The following is a 21,528-nucleotide window of genomic DNA, read 5'->3' on the forward strand; positions in this document are numbered from 1 at the left end:
GCACTGGGCTGCGAGCAGCCTTCCTATTCACCCAGGCAGTGATGTGTAACTGCCGGCCATGAGATGACAACTGAAATAGGGGCATCTACAGGCAGGGCTCCACCTCAAAGACAGACGCTAAAATCTATCCCAATTTCCCAGACTTTCGGAGAAGAGCAGGTGATCACACTCGGCCATATACAAACATAAAGATGGAAACAAGTCTAATACCCTCATGGCCTCATGCACCAAATTATACGTGAAATTGGAAAGAACCTTATTTTTTAATCAACATTTATTTGGCACACATTCCACTCTGTTCTGGAAACCCCAAAATCACTCTGTATATTATATCATGAGGCTCCATCACCTTTTGTACTAAAATAACCTCCCCACAACATAGTCCCCAAAAAAGAGGAACTCTGTTTACACCAATCAGAATATAAATAATGAACCTCCCAATGGTCCAAGTTGTTAGATTTGTAAAATTTTACTGATGCACTTTTGGAAATTAATAACATCATGAAACTGAAATGGGAAAAATGAATGATCAAAAAAGATTCAAAGTTAACTTCTTCTACAGGGGGAAAGGAAGCTTGATTTAATAGTTTATACTTATGAACTAACAGTTTGATTTGATTTTGTTTTATAGAGGGGAAAAGAAACTTAGTTTATGCTTACACTTTTTATATATTACATGTAAAAAATTAATATAAATTGTAAGTAATAACATATATACTAGTACATGTATATACTAAAATCTGAATTTTTTACAGATATACAGCTTGGAGTACTTGAGAAGGACCTTTTAAAAACAGAAGAAAATATAAGAATACCCCATTATAATGTGATAAATAAAAATGGTATCATGCCATCAATTAGCTGAAAGTTATGTGTCATGCTGCATTTTATTACATCAAACACAACTTAGAAAATCTCGTAGTTTCTTTAGTAATCTATTACTTACATCAAAGTAGGATCCTGCATGCTCTAATATCAGCTGAGTAGAATCAGGCTTATTTTTGCAGTATGTGACATACATTTGAAACTTGTCTGCCTATAAACAAAAAGAAAATTAGAATATCTCTTTCAAATAGCAATAAGTCAAATTATGATAAACTTTTATGTAGAAAAGCAGCTGTCTGTATAAAGGAAATCAAGCTCTAAATTAAAGAAACTCTACTTTATAAAGAAAGCTATTAAAATAAGAAACACATCCTACTAATAGGACACACGTCTTCACCTGGCCTGGCCAGTGGGGGCTGGGCCCCGGGCCCTCTTTCTGTGATGGTGTATGCAAACCTGAGTGTCACACTTAGACGGCAGGGCCTGGTCACCAGGTCACTCACCTGCCTCCCTCCCTCCTGACTGGAAAACCCCCCCAGGCAGGGCTGGGCACTCATGGTTACCTGTGAATCCCCAGGGCCATGCAGAGCCCTGTGACACTAACTCAGCGTTCTAGTTCAAACCATCACTACTGTCAATAAAAAGCTCATTCCACAGTAATAACTATATGGAGAACATAATTCTTCAAGGTAAAGTCTATCTCTCTGTCTGCAGACACCAGCAGAAATGGTGACATCTGAGAAACGAACAGTATTCCTTCTAACTTCCCTCAAAGAAACCAAACAATTGTGACAGAACAAGCAGTGGAGGTTTCATTACCCAAGTTACAAAGCAATGTCCAACATCCTCTGGCAACTGCTCATATTTCTCCAGCTCTTTTAGGAATATGCTGCAGAGAGGAAAAACGATACTAAATGATTAAGGTGTTTTAAAACATTTCACTAGTGAGATACGCCAGGAATTAGACCAAGCATACCATGAATTCAGGCAATGTCTGAACTTCACCATTTAAATCAAAAACTGTGACTTCTAGATTTTAATTTAACACCATGTGTAGCAAGTGCTCCGAACTAGGGTAAGTTACTGTGACTTTCAAACAGTTAACCAGTTTAGCCTCTAAACACTTTGCAATAGAGACGTTATCCTAGCAGCTTACTTCTGGGAAAGCAGTATGTTTAGTAGCTAAGGACATAATTTAGGGGGTATATACTCAACCTGGAGAACCCATTTAGGTTTTAGCGTCTTTGCTGGGTTGGGGACAGGGAAGCGAGGAAGATGCCCCAGCTCTGGCCCAGCATCTTCCTTCCACAGGCTATTTGGGCTGCACAGACTCCACCTAGAGGAGCTTCTGCTGCCCCCGCCCCCCCCCCCTTTTTTTTTTAGTTTTTTGATCATAAAAATAAAACCTTGTGCCTCCTATGGCCAGTGGAAAGTGCACTTTATTTTGGTCACACTACACATCTATTCTGTCCTCAGTTTCTTCCTCCTCCTTATTAGAAAAGACCACGCATCAGCCAGCAGCCCTCGGAGAGCAATTCCTTGTTTTAACCCTAAGAAGTAACAGCTGTAGCAGCTGATGACACGGCTTGAGAGAAGTTAGGGTTCCTACAAAAACAGCTTTCTGTTTTCCTAATCTCATTTCCGTAAAAAGTAAATTCAAATATAAAGTTGAGTCTCTGTTCAAACAGTCTCTAGGATGTCTGTCCTTGTGAAGCAAGCCTGGCGGACACCCTTCAAATCGCAACAAAATCACTGCAATCTGTGCTTATTTAACTCGGCTGGAAACTTTCACTTGTCACGAAACTTCAGCGCAGTATCTAGATTTCCAGAGTAGCTAGCGAGGTCCCTAAAGATAAAGCCACTCACTTATTGTGAAACTCGTAGATTTCCTGCATGTTCCCAAAGATAATGAGCTCTTTGTTCACAATGCCGGCCGGGATCTCCTCCACGCCACTGGTCATTTCCCACAGGTAGGTCTGGCCGGGAGGGAAACAGAGAGGGTTAGACAAAAACCCACACCACATCCTCAAGAAACAGCTACTCCTGACCGCTGTAAGTACATACCCAAAGGTAATGTACAACTGAAACCAGACCTTAACAATAGAACCTTTTGGGGCTTCCTAGATGGCGCAGTGGTTAAGAATCCACCTGCCAATGCAGGGGACCTGGGTTCGATCCCTGCTCTAGGAAGATCCCACATGCTGCGGAGCAACTAAGCCCGTGCACCACAACTATTGAGCCTGCGCTTTAGAGCGCGTGAGCCACAACTACTGAGCCCACGTGCTGCAACTACTGAAGCCCACGCGCCTAGAGCCCATGCTCCGCAAGAGAAGCCACAGCAATGAGGAGCCCACGCACCACAATGAAGAGTAGCCCCCACTTACTGCAACTAAAGAAAGACCGTGCACAGCAACAAATTAAATAAATTAATTAATTAAAAAAAAATAGAACCTTTTACAAAAAAATATGAGAAAAAAAAAAAACAACTCAGTTGTTACTAATGCTTGAGCATAGTTTTCACACTTTTCAGCTCTAACTGTATCCCCGGCTTCAAATTCTGGGATAAACCTACTCCACAAGGTACAGCAAATATCTGATGAACTACTGAGCATCAGTTGCCAGTCATAATCACTAGGCGCGTTTCTCTGAAGCTGCTGTAAAATTCTACACAAAGAGGATGTCAGCCAGGCCATCATGTGATAAAATGGAATGAGGGGATTAGCGCTGTATCATCTCTGTAATGAGCAAACACATGCCTAGGACTTCACAGAAGTGCAGAAACAGGCACAGAAGCCTGCTTGTGCACACTTCAAATCTCAAAAATAACAAAACGTGATTATTTTAAGAAATGCCAATTAGGTAAGCATAAACAGCTAGACTACATCTAAATCAATAAGCAAGAAAACTTACTTACATCCATACACTCCCGGAGGTCTCTTACATAAGCCTTTTCAGTCTGAATTAGCTCAGCCATTATGAACCTTAAAGCAGAAGAAAAGACAGCAACTAGTTTAGTTCATAGTCAGGATACATGCTTATTTTAACTATTTACTTTCAGGGTTTATGAAATAGTACGGTGGTTTTAAAAGTATCAGTCAGTGATGTGTTCTGGAGAATTAAAGCAAGAATAGATAGGAGAATAACAGTATCAGTCGCCAATCCAAAAGAAAAAACATTTCGGAAAAAATTTTGTTGAGGTACCTACTGATCAGGGTTTCTCAACTTGGCAGTATTGACGTTTGGGGCTGGATGATGCTTTGCTGTCCTGTGCATTATAAAACACTTAACAGCATCCCTGGTCCCCACCCACGAGATGCCAGTAGCACTCCCCCCACCCCCCACACTGGGTGACAACCAAAACTGTCCCCACATATTGCCAAATGTCCCACCGGGGGGACAAAGCTGGCCTCAACTGAGAACCACTGGTTATGGGCAATCTTTTGTCTTTATTAATATCTAGTACAGTTTACTAATTGGCAACTTTCAAACAGCTGTACTTGTGTTATTAATTTCTTCTCCTTAGTATTATTAATCACGATTTATTGATGATAAATGACACTAAAACAACTTGTCAACCACCTATGAAATGGGGGCACATGGACAAAAACAACAAGATACTGTTTCTGCATCAGGTGATAAGGGGTCAGTGGACGCAGTGGCATTTTTGCTATAAAAACTAAGCACATGCAGAGCAGCAAAAATATTAACACTGTTTGCTTTCAAAGCACACACAGAAACAAGCATCTTTGTCCAAGTGACATTTTCTTCACTTTTCCAATGAATCCTGGCAGGTTCCTAAAGACCAGCTTACTCTTTCCTGCGGGCAGATTTCCGTTTTTCTTCATTAAGTTCATGAGCAGCATCACGGAGTTTTACCTCTGACCCGGGGATACTGGCCGGGATGATATCTAGCTGAAGACTTTTACTCTGTGGAATAAGGGAGTCAATGAACTTCAGTTAATTACATCAACAAACAAGACACGAAGAAGAACACAGTAATTTATTCCGCTTGCACAAAGCAATTTACCGATTTGTTGGAATCTGAAGAAATCCCCAGGGCTTTCTCCAAAGAGGTCCTGTACTTCTCCATCCGCAGAGAGAAATCTCTGTACCTCTTATCCACTGCAGTGACACATTTTTTTATCTCTGCCGCATGGGCATGCCCCTTTTCACAAAAGCCATCAGCCAGCTGTATCAATAGCTTCACTCTCTCTTTGGTTTGCTGCAAAAAAAACAACAGGAAAGTATTGTGAAGCAAATGAACCCAACTGCCAGAAACCAGAAACAGAGTGGCAACTTGCCTACAACTCCGAGCTCTGAACAGAAAAATAACTGCTGGTGATAGAAACTCAGACTGAAACCCTAAGTCCACCTAATTCATCTCCCCAAGACTGGCTCCCCTTCCTCAGCTCTTCTGCATTTGAAAGGCATTTTCATGACCTCGAAGAAAACGTCTGGTGTGTCTTTGGGTGGTGTCCTCGTCGCGTAGATGCTCAGTCCCTCTGTAGAGTCAGCAAGTTGGATGCTCACTCAGGACGGCCTCACATTCTATGACTCTCTCCTGTGAACCCCGCAGCTACTGGTTACAGACACCATCCACCTTTTGCTTGTTTATTCTGTGTCCCCAGTTAGACCGAAAGCCCTCTTAGGGCAGCAGCCATCTGAGATTTCCATTCTCCTGAAGCCTATGTGGCCAAGGCTCCCCCCTTGCCCCCCAACCCTGACGGACACTCAACCAAATCCCTGACGGAGCACCACCACAGAGCGTGCCTACTCCTTTTTTAATCCTCAGTAGATACGGAGGAAAAGTCGCTAGTAGGGAAGTTGTCTTCACAGAGGTATTTTAAACGTGTTCCGTTTTAAAACGCTCTCTCAAAAATAAATTTACTTCATTTTCTATGCACAAAGAAAGACCTTTAAGTTTAGTATAACTTTCTTACTTTTTATAGTTAAGGATAATCATAAAACACTGGTTTGACAGATAGATAACTGGTAATTTCATTCAAACCTGATTTTTCAACAGATGTTTCATCACATCCATTTCATTTATTATTTCACTTATTATTACTTATTACTTATATCATTTGTTGTTACCACTTCACTTATTAATTCTGCTTAGGCTTCCTTCAACGTTCCCACTGGCGCTTCATACCAGGACAGTTACTCTTCTGCTACGGAACCTGCTTTTCTCACTTAGGCTTCAACTAGAAAATCTTTATGACATTCAGGAAATTGACTTTAAAAATCCCCCAAAGGAAGAAGGTCAGGGTTCAAAACCTGGATAAACTATCTTAGTTTGTACAATAAAAGTTTGAGCAGAATTCACTGGGCAGCCTGCAGAGCCCGCTGGGAACACCCTTAGACTCCACACGACCCCCCTGGGCTCCTCCCACAGGGTCCAGCTCGCCCACTGCCCCTCCAAGCCTGCTGGCCTTCGGTTCTGTGCCCTGGTGCCCCTATGGCCTGGAATGCTGTCCCCTAGACATCTCCAGGCCTCCTTCAAGTCTTTGCTCAAGTAAAGGCCACTTCTCAACCAGCCTCCCTGACTCCCTTAAAACTGCAGCTCACCTCCCCACTCCAGGCGCCCTCACCCTATCTGCTCAGCTCTGTCCCACAACACATTGCCCTCCCAGGAGGTATGATTTGCTTGTTAAGATCACTGCCTCTCTGGGTTAGAATGTGCTCACCAGCAGCCTGGGACATTTGTTTGTTTTGCTCACTAATATTTCACACGCCTTCTGTGTGTCTGGCACAAGGCAGACATTTATCAAATATTTACTGAGACAATAAATTGACATTAGGTCCTTTGTGTAAGTGTATATACACCTGTTACTTTAATGGGAGTGGTGGTTACTTTTAACTGGCATGAATATACACTTTACAAAAAAACCCACATGAAAACAGAACTCAAGAGCCATTAATGTCTCTGTGGAAAAAATCACTACTGCGAATTGTATAAAAGCTGTTTACTGGAGAAAGTCAGCAAAACTTAAAACACTCCTAAAGTTTTTAGGGCCTTCATCTTCTGTGGAAATGAACTCAAACAGAGTGAGCTAAAAGCAAAACATCTGTCAAACAAACCTTCTAACTTGTTATCGACACGATACCTTTCTGGTTAAGACAAGCCTAAAATTATATACCAAGGAAGTAAGAATTTAAAGCTTCAGACTTGGAAGCATAAATTCCAAAAGGGACTTAAGTGAGAAACATTACTAAATTTTAATGTCAAAGAGAATTAATATAACTGATGCAGGGTTTTTTAAAAAATCAGGCTGCCTAGTAGAGAAGGTTTTGCTGCTGTTTTGTCAAGATATTAATCTTCTGAAAAGTACAGGAAAGCTGCATTTTACCACCATTTAAGCATTTTTTTTCCACTGTCATGAGCGACATCAGTGGAGGGCACTGCAAACAGCTGACCCTTGAACAACTCAGGGGCTGGGGCCCTGACCCGCACCTCACTTCTCACCGCCCCCCCCAGGGCAGTCCACGTCCCAGGCTCCAATGGGATCGTGCAGTACTGTAGCACACATTTGTTCAAAGAAATCTGAGTGTAGTGGACCCACACAGTTCAAACCCATGTTGTCCAAGGACCAACTGTATATCTTTAAGGGGTTAAGAAAGTTATTTCATGTTTTAAGAGGTGGGGACATAGAAGTGAAGATAAATACACTACCAAATGTAAAATAGATAGCTAGTGGGAAGCTGCTGTATAACACAGGGAGATCAACTCGAAGATGGGTGATGACTTTGATGGCTGAGACAGGGAGGGTGGGAAGGAGTCATGGGAGGGAGGGGATATGGGGATATATGTATAAATACAGCTGATTCACTTTGGTGTACAGCAGAAACTGGAACAACAGTGTAAAGCAATTATACTCCAATAAAGAGCTTAAAAAAAAAAGATAATGCATCCTGCCTGCTTTAAAACAGAAAACAAAAGCCACCAAGAAACTCAAGGAAGATTTTCATATGTGTCAAAAACACATCACAAAACAGACGACTAGCTGTCAGCATATGACACCAATAGGCCGATTCTGATAATATGAAACTAGATGCAGAACAAAAGATTTCCTATAGGCAAATCCTTGTAGATCTATAAATCCCTCATTTGTAAACTTCATTTAAACAAAAAATGCTGATCAGATAGTCAAAGACTTCTTGACGAGACCTGCCATAGCCTATCAAACACAGCAACTCTCCCTCCCCCGTGGCTGTCTTTTTCTCTTATTATTTAACATGTATATATGTATATATATTTACTCATTTATCACGTTACTACTGGTTTCTCTAACTAGAACGTGCAACCCATGCACTCAGCACTGAAAGTCCTGATACACAGGTGAGGCTAATAAATAATTGTTGCGTGAACAAATGGTGTGATCAAAATTAAGTAGGATTTATCTGCTAATCCATGAACCTTTTAGGTGTATTTTTAACTGGTATTTTTTAAATGCATTCACAGGATGAATTCTGAAATGAATTCAAAATTCAAAAGGTACAAAAGGACACAAAACAAAAGTCTTCTCACCCCATGTTCACCTGTTACCTGTATCAGCTTCTTGTATATCACGCCAGAGACGTTTCGTTATACACAAAAAAGTGTGTGTCTGTACATGTGTATTTTTCTCCCTTTCCTTTTCTGTATAAATGCCCACGGTAAGCACTGCTGGGCACCTGGCATTTTCACTTAACAGCTCTTGCTTATCCTTCTCTATCAGGACACAGTAGCCTCCTTGTTTGTATAAGAGATTGCTATGAAAGCAGATCTTTATTTTTAAAGTGTACAAATATTATAATTTGAACAACCTCATCTTTAGGCATAATCAAGGGATTGGAGAAAAATAAAGGCAGACTGGATGCTTAAGTCCAGTCTCAAAAGAGCCTCTTTCCTCATCGTGTTCTCAGGTAATGAGAAACCCACAACGGATGCACAGTCAATGGTCTCAGACACTTTCTAGCAAAGTAAGGCATTTGGCATTGGGGACAAAGTTGTGAGGGTCTTAGGCAGTGGGTTTCAAACGTGAGCATGCATAAAAACCACCTGGTAAGCTTGATAGAAATGCTCATTTTCACGCCTTGCTCCCAGAGTCCAAGTCATTACGTGCTGGTGAGGACAGAAATCTGCTTTTAAGTAAATGCCCATGGTCTGGATGCAGGTGGTGCTTGCAAGGCATTCTGAGAAATTACTGCATTGAGTTATAAAGGAAGCAAGCTGAGTCTTAATCAGATAGTGAGGGGAGTCTCTTTATTTCCATTAATCCTAAAAAGTTAGAGTATTAATTATGTAACTACTGGATCGGAAGATGTCACATCAGAGTGAAGAATTCTCTACATAAAAAAAGAAAAATGACTTCTTAGAAGACACTAAGGGGGACAAAAGGCGAGCAAGAGCATCGTTTCAACACGAAAAACTAAATGACGTCTCTAAGCACCAAAGCAGATGCTTTCTAAATAAAAGGTAGCCAGAAACCAAAGGAAAAATGCTAAGAAAAAAAAAAAGAGGTGGTCTTTTCAAAATGTAACAGTTCCTCTTATTAGCAAAACTAATTCAATATACCCAATAAAAGAAACAGCTTTGTCTATTTGGGAAACAGAAAGGTCAAATGTCACCTATGATTTTAGACACTTATTTTTTATAAAATACAGGCAAAAATTTCCCTGTTACTGCTCGTTCTTCCAAAAACCACATCCCAAGTCTGAGGAAAAGGGAAATTTAGGAGTAATGGAAAAATCCCTTTGTACACGCTCCACTGGTGGCACAAAGCTGCCACGTTACTCAGCTCTAGGCAACGACATTCCCACCACATCCTGTGTGCACGGCGCCCCCTGAAGTTGTGCAGCAAACAGCTGTCTGGCTGTACACATGGCCTGCAGAGTGAAGCAACCATGGAAATTTAAGTCGGTGCAGAGAAGCAAACCTTAAATCTACCTGAGTGGTATCTTAGTCATTTTCTTAGTATCTTTATAACCAAAGGACATTCAAAGAAACAAACAGTTATCATACAATGCACATAACAACTGTATTTATTATTCAACTATTTACAAAAAATAGGAATTACACAGCCGAAGCTATCCTTACCTGCAGAGACAGGAGAGGCCAGCTCCCCTCAGCGGAGGGGGCAGGGGCCCCCTTGGAGCACTGATGGCCCCTCTGGGTGTGGCCCCCCAAATGCTCCAGGTGCCCTGCCCGAGTGCCAGGCTCCCCCCCAAGCCCCACTAGCCTGCGCGCTCCTCCAGAACAGAGACCAGGGGTTCCCCCAGCCCAGCACCCAGAGGCTGAATGAGAAAAATAAGCTTACAGCTTGGGGTGGAGGGGAGCTGGGGGGAGAGCCCCGGGAAGAACAGCAGGAGGAGTCAGAAATCGTTACAGAAAGCATGAAAAAGAGCAAATAAACATAATACAAAGTAGCTGCTGTCATTCTAAATGATTTAAAAATTCCCCACTGATATGTTTTCAAAGCCAAGTTAAGGGCCACACAAGAAATTCAACCTTTCTACTTCATAGGAACACTTCTTTTTAGCCAAACATTATTACCCAGCTTGATCATTTATTTTCTACTCTTAAATCTGAATTAATTTCCAATTTTTTTCTAAAATCTTAACTTTCATCAAAAACAGAGGTGCTTCTGAAAACAGCAAGTAGAATGTATTTTCAAAACTTTGAAAAACAAAAACAAAAACACCACAGGTTGAGAAGGGAAGCCTAAAATCCTCAAAATTGAAAAGAAGGAATTAGCCCCTGCAAATATGTTTTAATTGGGAAAGCATTCATGTCTATGTGTGAATTCTTATATATTTGCTTAAAAATTCCCAGTCACAGGCACTGCATATGCCATAAAGATGCATTTAATTCAGCAGAAAAGTGAAAATGCCTCCAGTTTACAAACCTATGAACAGCCACTGACATAAACTCTGTGAACTATAAAACCCAGACAGCTTCACGACTGGACAGCTGGGCGTGACGCTTCTGTAACAGTTTTCACTGCTCAAGACAAGGAAAGGAAACGTGCACGGGACCCGCCTAAGTCAAGCTGGGAACACCAACATCCCATAAAAACAGCAAGGACTCAGAAAACACTTGGGAAATAAAATGAAATAAGAGAAGAAGAATGAAAAGGACAAAGAAAAAAGAAAGGAAAGAGGTGGGAGGCATTTCCAGAAATCAGAGGAACGAGAGGAAACAGAGAAACGAAGGGACAAATGAGGACAGTGTGAAAGGCCTCAGAATTATCACTAAGTTAAGGCCGAACAGCCCACCTGCCTCACCGCATTCCTCCTATGTTATGAGGTATTTCTTCAGTGCTGTTTTTAAGATCTTATGTACATGAAGCACCCTGCTCGAGGCTGTGCTGGAAGCACGCGGCGGACACACAGGCACCGACCCGACGCGGGCTCACCTTCGCCGTGATCTGGAACTCCTCGTGCTCCTTCAGCAGCTCCTGGGTGTGCTGTATGCTGGACCCCGTGGAGGTGTGTGTGGAAAGGTAGAACTCCCCGCTGTCATGGATCCACTCCAGAGCCTGGGGACGGAGGGATGGAGACATGTCACGGCTGAATATCGGTGAAGCAAGTCCCAATTCCTCAGCATCTCATTTGAACGTGAAGTCACAAGCCCAGGCCGGTGCGCATCAAGAAACACTCCCTCAAAGAGAGATGAGCTTCTGAAATACGTATCTTCATTCCAAAGTTAAAAGCTGACATTCTAGAAAACTGTAACCATGTCACTTAGGCATCAGCGATAACAAGTTCAAGAGATTCTTATAACCATGAACCTAAAGGACAGTAAGAGTCCAATGAATAGCCTCCCTCAGGGACACTAGGAAGTGTGGGCAAGGGGAGACGTGAGACCCCCGAATCACTGAACACTGAGACATTCACGTCATGGGGACCTGAGAATCTTCCTGGGGTGTTCTCATTGAAAAAAAAAAAAAAAAAAAAAAAGCAGATGCAAATTCCCAGCTTTCAAACATACAACTTTAGGCCTCTCTTCCCATTCCTGCCTTCTGTGAGTACTCAGATGTGCACCCACTTCACTTGCCTTCTGGGGGCTCCTACAGAGGACCCCCCCATTATGCATAAAGATGCTCTGGGGAGAAGTGGCTTAACCTCCCAGATGTCGGAGAGAGATGACCCCACCTGGGGAGGAGGCTGGCAAGGTTCAGATTACAACAGAAGGACACATTCTAACTCCTATTCCTTCGTGTTTTTAGATGGAAGCCATTTTTTTCCTTCGATGTACCTATATCTGAAGTGAAATCAGACTTACTTAAGCATACACATCCAAAAAAGCAACGCTATAGAAAAGAAACATAAAAACATAGAAGCTTTTGTATCTGTTCTTCATCATCTGAGTGATTTGCTGTGATTTGCTGGTCTTGGAACAGAAACATCACTGTCTCTATTAGACACTTCACAGCATTTGTGGTGTTTTAGAAGAAAAAAATGAAAAGGAAACCATGACCCAGATTACATACCATGCAGCTTCCTGGCTGGGAATTTACTTTTGTTTTGCCCGAGCATGGCTACCCATCGTCCATCTCGGAAACAATGCTGACATGGACACTGAATCAAGGCAAAAGCCATTTTGGTCAACTTATTCAAAGGCCCATAGTTCCTCCATTCACCGGGCAAACCATGCCTGAGTGCCCTCGATGCAGGCAGGTGCTGAGCAGGCGCTGGGGGTGGGAGAGGCTCGGGCCCTGCCCTTGTGACTAGGAGGGACCTGGAGACTGAGAAAGGATGGGCTTGGAAGGAAAGGGGCCCTGTGCAGGGCGGGGCTGGAGGTGAGGCTGGAGGGTGACAGGGGAGCCCCTGGAGGTCACAGGCCCTTGGACTTTGGTCTGGAAGTGAATAAGGCTGGAAAAGGGATTGGCATGGAGAGGGAGGCAACACTGGTTAGCAAACCGGTCCCGAGGTTTAGACAGGACACGGCTGGGCTGGCACGCATGATGGCTCTGAGGGGCAGAGGGGAGGGCAGATGTGCCGCATCAGGCCCCGATGAAGGGGTGAAGGTTGGAAGATGAGGGAAAGGCGGGGATCAGGTAAGATGAGGGGGGACACGGCGGACGGGGAGTCCCGGGTGGACTCTGGTTAAGGCCAAAGCAGAGAGACGCAAGCTGGGGTTTCTAAATCTGGAGATCAGAAATGGAGGTCAGGGCTGGGAGACACCAACAGCGAGCAACAGGCAGCGAGGAAAGAGAAACAAGAACAAGCCCTGAACTGAAAGCCAACCTTCCGAGGCAGAGATAAGGGAGACGGGGCGCAGACAGCCCGGGAGGAGCAGCCCAGGGGCCGGAAGTCACCTGCCACATTCCACCCACAACCTCAGGGCACTGTCCTGAAACCTGCAAGCCAGCCAGAGGCCTGCAAGACTGGTGTGTTACATGCACTCGATATTTACCACGGGACTGTTGCTACTGTACAGAACAGAACCCAACGCTACAGGGCTACAGCACTGATCGGTCATCATCTGTAATGGCAGAAACTGATTTTTGGCAAATGAGCTGACTTTAGGAAAAAGCAGCAGCACATTCCATTATTTCTCTCTGTCAAGGGAATTATTTACAATTTTGTTCTCTGTACTGAATGACTCGTCTTTTGACAGAGAGATAATAAAGACATGAGAAAAGATTATGCAACAGTCTCCAATTAGAAATAAAATCAGGCCCCTATAAATCTGAAACAGGGGTAGATTATCTTTAAACAAAATGTGAAGAACACGGATGTTAAACATAAAACATACCACTGCCTGCCACCCCTGCTGGGAACAGGACAGCTGTACCTGGGAACGTCAGCCAAGACGAGAGAGGGGCCGGGTCAGGGCGCCAGGCCCAGGAGCCACGAACTCCTGCGCACGCCCGGGGACACCAAGCAGCTCTGGGCAGCAGGCCACGCCACGAGAGACTGCCATTCACCACATGCAACAAAATACGTTCCCCAAGTGAGGCACCTGGGCTGAGGATAACGTGATCTTTGTTGGGCTAAAAGGTTTTTATCAAATGCCTACTCTGCGTCAGGCACACATCAGGTTTCCAGGTGGAGCCAGAAGAGCGTGCAGGTCATTCGTGGTCACCAGGGACCAACAGCCCTGAGGCAGCCCCGGTGAGGCGGCGGATGTGAGGCGGCTCACGGGTTCCGAGCGCAAGCCTTCTCCCCCGCCTGCCACCCGCTCCCCTCCCCAACCCCCCGAATTCTGGACTACGGTATATGGACTCTTATGCTACTGTTAGGGCCAAAGAGAAGTGACGGGAACTTTCCTGTTTGGGTTATGGTCAGACAGGCTTTACCCCGAAATGATCCCCATGACCCAGGCCGAAACCCTTGATCCCAAAATGACTTCCGAGGGAGACACTGCAAACACACCCTCTTGACGTCCCTGTCTTAGCCAAATGCATGAATGTTTTCTGAGTATACTGAATTCTGAGAAATTGTGCCACATTTCTTACTTAATTTTAGCTCAGTTTATCTGAAGAACAAAATTTTACCTTGAACATATAAATACAGCAACCTGAAAAACTGCCCGCTGCATTATTTTACCATGACTTAAGCCATCACGCTCGTGACTGTTCGCCGCTGTCTTAAATGTGGGGAGAGCTCAACTTGTTGAGGCCAAAATCACCGAGTGGCACACTTTTACGCGGCTGTGGGGTTTTCTTACAACAAACTGCTAAGTAAAAGGCCAGGCTGCTTTGAACATTAGGGAGCGGCTTCCCATCTGCTCAAGTGCCGGGAGTTGCCCATCTGACGATGGAGGCCTGAGCCCAGGAGGAGGGCGCTGGGGGGCCCGTGTGGTGGCTGACCTGCTTGGCACTTCTCTCGAAGACCACGTACTGCTGGCACTGGTCCAGCCGCCGCTTCCTCATGGTCCAGTAGTGCAATACCCTGTTCTCCCGCTGGAAGAGCTCATTCAAGATGTCTGAGAGAGGGAAGAGAAAGCCGCACGTCGGTGCCCGCGGTCAATCACAACACCCACAGAAGCCCGTTCATGTTCATTTAAAGACGTTTTAATGCACATGCCACTGCGAGACAGAATATCAGATACTGAGGCACACTGCCTGTCTGTCCGGACCTCTCCTTGTTCTCTTACTCCAGTTCACTCTTAGGACTGAGGTCACTGGACACTGGAGTTGGCCTCTAATCCCTCAGGTCGGCTGGGTCAGTGAGATAGTTACTGTGTTCCCTGCTGGGGCAACCTGACAATGGCTGGAAAAACACCAGTATTAGATGTTTTGTGCAAGACCACGAGAACTTTCCTGCAGAAGGAATTCAGTATACATCAAAAGATGTCGGTCAAAATGGGCTTAAAACCAAAACCAAAACCAAACACACAGGAGACAGAAGGACATGAAGTTGAGACGCATGAAGCTAGAAAAGAAAAACTAAAACAACAGTCAGAGTATGTGAAAATTAAAAATGTCATAACCAAATAATAACTGCCATAAAAATATCACACAAATAAAAAGCCATGAAAAGCTATTGGGAACATAGAAGACCCAGGTCTAATTTACTTAGCAGTCACCAAGAAAAACATGAATAATCTGTTAGCAACAAGAGCAAAGCACATAAACATGAAGGTCATGATTACATGAAGTGAAACGTGGCCCCTAAAAACACAGAAACGTTTCGTCTCACTCAAACCATGAGATCACTTTTCACCATTTTCCTGGCAGGGCTACAAGGAACAGAGGACACCTGTGCGCCTGTACTACTGAGGGAGGAAAACGGAGCACGAGCCCTGCAGAGGGTAATCTGGTGACAGGTAACGACATTGAGGTGTGCGCGCCCTTGAACCAGCAATTTACCTCTCAGATATGGTGCTCGCACAAGCTCTCAATGCAATTTGTCCACAGATGCACACACACTGAGGCGATCTTCGGAAAAACTGGCAGCAACACATGAGCCCATCAAATAGGCGTCAGGTTAAATCAATTACAAAGTCACTATACTGGATGTGAAAAATAACAGAGCAGATCTCTAAATTCTGATATAGAATAAGATTATCACTAAGCGAAAGAAAAACATTGCAGGGGACTATAGTCCCACTTCGATTAAAAAAAAAATTAAAAAGCTGCATGGGTGAGTTGAAGCTACACATATCTGTATCTCTCCACATGCTTCCACTCACATGCAGAGAAGGGATGCACAAAAAGGTCTTCACAGCGGTTACCACTGGCAAAGGAATTTAGGTAACTTACATACATTTGTACACTGTAAATATTCTTTACAGCGAGTCTGTTTTGCTCTGGAAGTTTATAAAGTAAACAGATAAACGTTGGAAAAAAAAACCCCGATTGAAAATTGCACATCAAATAAGTGATGCCTGGAATATAACTTTATTGGAAAACTTGAAAAATAATAACTTTTCCACAGATATTCGCCGAGCTCCTCATAGGCGGAGTACTTTGTGAGAGACAAGAGCTGAGGGCAGCATGCACCTGCCAGTTCAGTGCTGGTCCTGCTACCGCATCTTTGTTCTATTGAAAAGTGAACTAGTTTAGTGAAACAATTTAGGACTGAAATTTGAAGCCTGTCAAAAAATTAAGCTACCACTTAAATGAAATGAAAATGAGTGTGAGTCTTTTCTCGTCTCTTATTTCCTGCGGCAGGACTGAGGCTCGGGTGAGGATTAAAGCTGATAGGACAGTGCCTGAATATCAGGGTTGCTTTAAACAACTCTCATCTTTTTCAGAGGGTCCACTTCATGTCATTTCAAATGAACTTGTAAAAAAAAAAAATTATGATTGTCACCTGGATGCCTTTTTACTGCAAAATATTTAATCAGAATTCTATGGCGTAAAAATGACCAGTCCCCTTAACTTCTATCCATACCAACCCTACTTACAGTTCAGTATCAATGTTTCCAGGTGTTTTCTTTGCATTTATGAGTGTACGTGTATATGGTTTTACAAATTTTTAAACTCAAATGATATCCAACCATATAATACCCTTTCGCAATTTGCTTCTATTAGGAATGCTTTAATATACAAACCTGATAACACATTACAGCAATAAAACGGGTATATAATGTTTGTGATTTAAACTTTTAAAAGTATTTTGCCTGTAGATAATTCTGGTTTATATTTTCACTTACTTTTAATAAAATAGCCAATGCCAATAAATATCCTGAACCTGCTGCATGTTCCCTGTTTACATTCTTCAACTTTACTCAAAACTATCAACCTAGAGATTTAATATTTTATTATTAAAAAAAATTTTATTATTAAACTAAGATAACTTACCGAAACACTTTAATGATATGAAAAGGACATTTAAAATGAAGCCCTGGACCAAGACTTTAGAAGGCGTCCGGTCAAGCCCAGCAGTTAGCAGGCTTGCCGGCGTACTCACTTTTCACCTGCTGTTCAGGGGCTTTGATATGCGTCACCATCCCGGGCATGTTCACGCTGTTCCTGTGCAGGTATTTCAGGAAGACATCTGCATTCCTCCTCGCAAGCGTGCATGCCTAGGAAACAATGCGGAGCAACGTGGTCCTGTGACTCATACAGGCATGCGTCTTCAGTGTATACGGACGGCAACGTCACGTGGCTGTAACATACATCTTAATCTAAAGCATTCATCTGGCCAGTGTGTGGTCTGGAGAATACATAGGCTAAATCCTATTTCAATTGAAAAAAAAAAAAATCTCTGTCTTGGAGCCCTCACTCTGATGAAGGCAGCTGCTATGCTGAGAGCTGCCTCATGGTGAGGTCCAGATGGCCAGGGACTGAGGGTGACCGCTGGCCTGCAGCCAGAGAGGAAGTAAAGCCCTTCCCCAGTCGAGCCTGGAGGTGACCACATCCCTGGCCAACACCTTGATCGCAGGCTTGGAGAAACCCTGAGTCAGAGGACCTGGCTCAGCTGCCGGGATTTCTATAAAGGGCAGACAGTAAATATTTTCAGCTCTCCAAGTCATGCAGTCTCCGTCTCCCTGGTGCAACTGCTCAACCTGTCCACTGTAGGTGAAAGCACCCCAGATGACACCTCAGTGAATGGGAGTGCATGGATTTAGCCCTCAGGTCTTAGCTTGCTCACCCTTAGTTTAAGCCACTGAATTGCAAGGTGGTTTGTTAAGTGGTGTTATTGTGGTAACAGAAAACTGAAATTACATATTTGTAAACCAAAAGAGTAATTTCATTAATATATTTTTAAAAAAGAGTCTTATTTAAGAGAAACGAAATGTAAACATAAAATCAAAACGGTTCAGGAAAAAAAAATCCCTTAATTATAATAGAATTGGAAATATCTTGCACATTTCCTAGCCCAGATCTGGACTCGATCTTTTCTTCAAGGCACTCTGTCTGCTTCCTGTGGTAAAGGGTACCCGGAGACCACAGCGTGGGCACGAGGGCCGCTCACTCCCATCGGGTTGGTCTTTGTTTCTAGGCCTTTTCAGTAGATGGAGCGGGAATACCTTTTTTTTTTTTAATTAAGAGAAAAATACATCATAAGTCTGTACTGCCATAACTGAAATAAGCTGTCATACCAAACAGCAAGGAAGCAGTGAAGACTATGTCAAAAGGACACCTGAGCCAACCTGACCTGAAGGGGCTCCCACCAGTGGGACAAGCTGAATACAAAAAGATAAACGACTGTGACTGGCTGAAACACAGAGCCCATGATGATACTGAAAGAACAAATTAATCACACGCAGAGGCTGCTAGGGCAGCAGCTCACTACTCTGAGAATCCTAAACAAAGGGAAAAAATCAAGCATTCACCCCACCTTTTTTGGACAAACTCTATTACAGCATAACCAAATAGCTGAGGAGGGAATAATTCTAGCTAATCAAGGCAGAAGGAAGGACAGAATATAACCATTTTGCCACTCCTAACGCAACAATATCACCACTGGCTACTAAACCCAGTGGGTGAGAGGCTGATGGGGAAGTACACAACAGATGATGTGGACACACCACATCTCAAGCGCTGAAAAACCTTCACATCAGAGTCAGAAGAAGCAGACTGTGTGTGTCCTGGGGCGATGCCACGGGAAGGACACAGTACCACCCATCAGGTACCCTAAGTGCGCCCACATACTCACTCAAACCTGAACCTGATCAAGGCCCTCAACCCAACTAACAGAAATGCAGAGAATCCAGGATGGTGCTAAAAGACTCCACGGGATGCAATGACCAAATCCAGAATAAGGGAAACTCCAGAGTAGGAATAACTTATTTCTTCAACGAACAAATGCTAATGAGAGGGAGGGTGGAGTTTAGCCTAAAAGAGACTTAAAAGATACACCAATCAAGTCAACTCACGGACCTTGTTTGGACTTTCATTAAGACCACGTATAAAAACACATTTATGGGACAATCAGAAAAATCTGAACACCATTCGGTTTAATATAAAATAAGAGTTACTGTTAACTTTTCATATCCAATCATGGTATTGTGGTTATAGAATGGTTTTAAAAAGGTAGTATTTAATGTTTAGATACACAGGAAAGTATTTATAAATAAAATGGTGCAATATCTAGAATTTAAAATAATCCAGTGAAGTTGGGCATATGCCCATATGCTGAGGGAGAAGTACACGGGGTTCGTTATCCCTTCTCTCAATTTTTGTACACATCTTTAAGCTTCCATAATAAAAAGTTTAAAGATATCCAGCATACCAAAAACATAATCCTAGTTGAATGAAAGAATCTGACCAGGTCTGTGATTATGTTTGTTTCGTGATTTAACGTAAGTATCTTCGATAATTGTATTAACCAGTTCGCATGTAATTTTGCTTTGTACTAACTGGATTCCAGAGAGAGACAGGCAATCGTAAGGATTCCAACTCAGAACATCCCAACAGTGGTGGACGTTCTGCAGACCTCCAGGTCCTGGCTGGAATAGTTACAACTCCTGCCCCTGGGACGCTCCAACTGTTAGAAGGAACTCTCTGTGGCTGAAGCTCATAACGAACTACCAGGTAAGAACTTTCAGAGTTACAATCTGTCCTTCCAGACTAAACAATAACCTTCTGTCAGCTCAGAGGATCACCTCCAGAAATGAAACAGAAACAGACATGATTAAATGTGACAGGAAATGGTGTCCGCGAGGTCAGGATGCTGGAGCCAGGAGGAAAACTAAACTTAAGCAAGCAACAATGAAAGCAAACACCAGCCCTATTTTTAACAGGTCTGAGTGGCCCCCAGCAGCAGCTCAGGAGAGCTTTCCCACAACTGAAAGAACGCAATGTGGAAATGTTCAAAGTCAATGTATCTAAACATTTTGACCACTTTTTAAAATTTAATTGTTGCAAAGCACACCAGTGACTCATGTATGACTATATACACAGATAACAAAGCAGGCTTGAAAAATGCCTCATTTAAAGTTACTCAGAGTTAAGACTTCCAGCCGGGCCTGAATGGGATTAAATTTCTCTTGCAGGACATGTTTCCTGAGTAAGTACAGTATTAGTAACTGGTCCTGTGAACCACAAAGGGTGTTCCTGCCTTGTGTCTGCTCTACACTGGGCTCACACATGTTCTAAGACAGTCTTTACTCCTAAAAAGGTTGAATTTTCCAAAGGAAGATTATTTTAAGCTCTAGGCATTTCTGTTTCACCAAACCAGTCTCTGTGTGTGTGTCTGTTCAGAATCACTCACTTTTGTGACTTCTACCCATTCTTTATGCACACGGAGTTCTATCCAGCAATTTCTCTGTGAAAACTAGGGAGAGTGTAAATCACAACTGAAAAAAGATTTTAAGAACTCCTCTGATCAGCTAACGTACACAGTGCCACCCCAATCACTCTCCACATGGGCGCTATGAGGCGGGCGGGGACAGAGGAGTGGCCGCCTTTGTGGGAGTGCCAGTCGGCTCACGTGGACCCTCCTGCGGCTGCAAACCCCGTCAGCGAGGCACCAGCCCGGAAGGCCGGCTGCGTACCTTCAGGAACGCCTCCTTCTGTTCAAGGTGCTTGCTGATCATTGGGGTGACGTGGTCCGTCTCGGAATTGGGGCCCAGCTTGTCGGCCCCTCCACACCAGTCCTCCTCTCTCTTGTACTCCTGCTCCAGGCTCTCGAGGACACTGCAGACCTACGGCAGGAGAGAGTCCCGGGCTCAGAGGGACGGCCCGGCACCGACGGCGTGACAAGTGCCGGCCCGAGGACAAGACCATCACCCGACGTGAGGACAGGCAGGCCTTTCACAACGAGGACAAGAAAAAGGGTGAAATTTCTGTCTCTCTCTGCCCTGTGTCAGGCCATATATTGACATGAGAGGAAAAGGGAGGTCCAACCGGTTATCCTTTGATATGTAAGGGAAGCAAGAATCACCTTATTCTACAATGCTGCTTTTCTCTGCTTGACTTGGACTCGACTGGCGCAGCAGCCACTGGTGCGGTGAGGACCGAGCTGCCCGAGGGAGGCAGGCTCAGACGGCAGCGAGGCGGGGGGAGCCCTACCTGCTCCGAGGTCTTGTAGAAGGCCACGGACGCGTTCACCAGCTTCAGCCGGTCCTCCATCTTAAGCATGAGCTGCTGCCAGTGCGAGGCCACCTTCTCGGCGCAGTCCCGGATCAGGTCCATGTCGTAGTGGTTGGCCTGCAGCATGGCCTCCGCCTTCTGCTGCACCTGCAGCGCGCTCTGGTGTGTCTTCTGCGGGGGGACAGAGGGGAAGGCTCTTCAACGGGGGGGCACGCACTCACCGGGAGGAGTGGGGAGGCTGCAGACCCTCTGTCTGCTCGCTTTTGTGGAAACAACCCATCGGGAC

The 21,528-nt window shown here is 44.0% G+C and overlaps 1 protein-coding gene across 2 annotated transcripts in view; it reads right to left on the reverse strand.

Annotated features, from left to right (window-relative positions):
• Positions 1 to 21,528, reverse strand: part of TRIO (trio Rho guanine nucleotide exchange factor) — a 340,281-nt gene that overhangs the window by 100,006 nt on the left and 218,747 nt on the right. For both annotated transcript variants that reach the window (XM_057708158.1, XM_057708157.1), the window contains exons 17-27: positions 21,222 to 21,413; positions 20,705 to 20,854; positions 17,173 to 17,287; positions 14,625 to 14,740; positions 11,223 to 11,345; positions 4,853 to 5,047; positions 4,637 to 4,752; positions 3,740 to 3,806; positions 2,692 to 2,801; positions 1,645 to 1,714; positions 947 to 1,036 (exon numbers count right to left, since the gene is read on the reverse strand). In XM_057708158.1, coding sequence (XP_057564141.1) covers positions 947 to 1,036; positions 1,645 to 1,714; positions 2,692 to 2,801; positions 3,740 to 3,806; positions 4,637 to 4,752; positions 4,853 to 5,047; positions 11,223 to 11,345; positions 14,625 to 14,740; positions 17,173 to 17,287; positions 20,705 to 20,854; positions 21,222 to 21,413 — 1,344 coding nt within the window. The remainder of the gene's footprint in view (positions 1 to 946; positions 1,037 to 1,644; positions 1,715 to 2,691; positions 2,802 to 3,739; positions 3,807 to 4,636; positions 4,753 to 4,852; positions 5,048 to 11,222; positions 11,346 to 14,624; positions 14,741 to 17,172; positions 17,288 to 20,704; positions 20,855 to 21,221; positions 21,414 to 21,528) is intronic.

The sequence above is a fragment of the Hippopotamus amphibius genome, chromosome 15, assembly GCF_030028045.1.
Source record: "Hippopotamus amphibius kiboko isolate mHipAmp2 chromosome 15, mHipAmp2.hap2, whole genome shotgun sequence".
In the NCBI taxonomy this organism is placed as follows: domain Eukaryota; kingdom Metazoa; phylum Chordata; class Mammalia; order Artiodactyla; family Hippopotamidae; genus Hippopotamus; species Hippopotamus amphibius.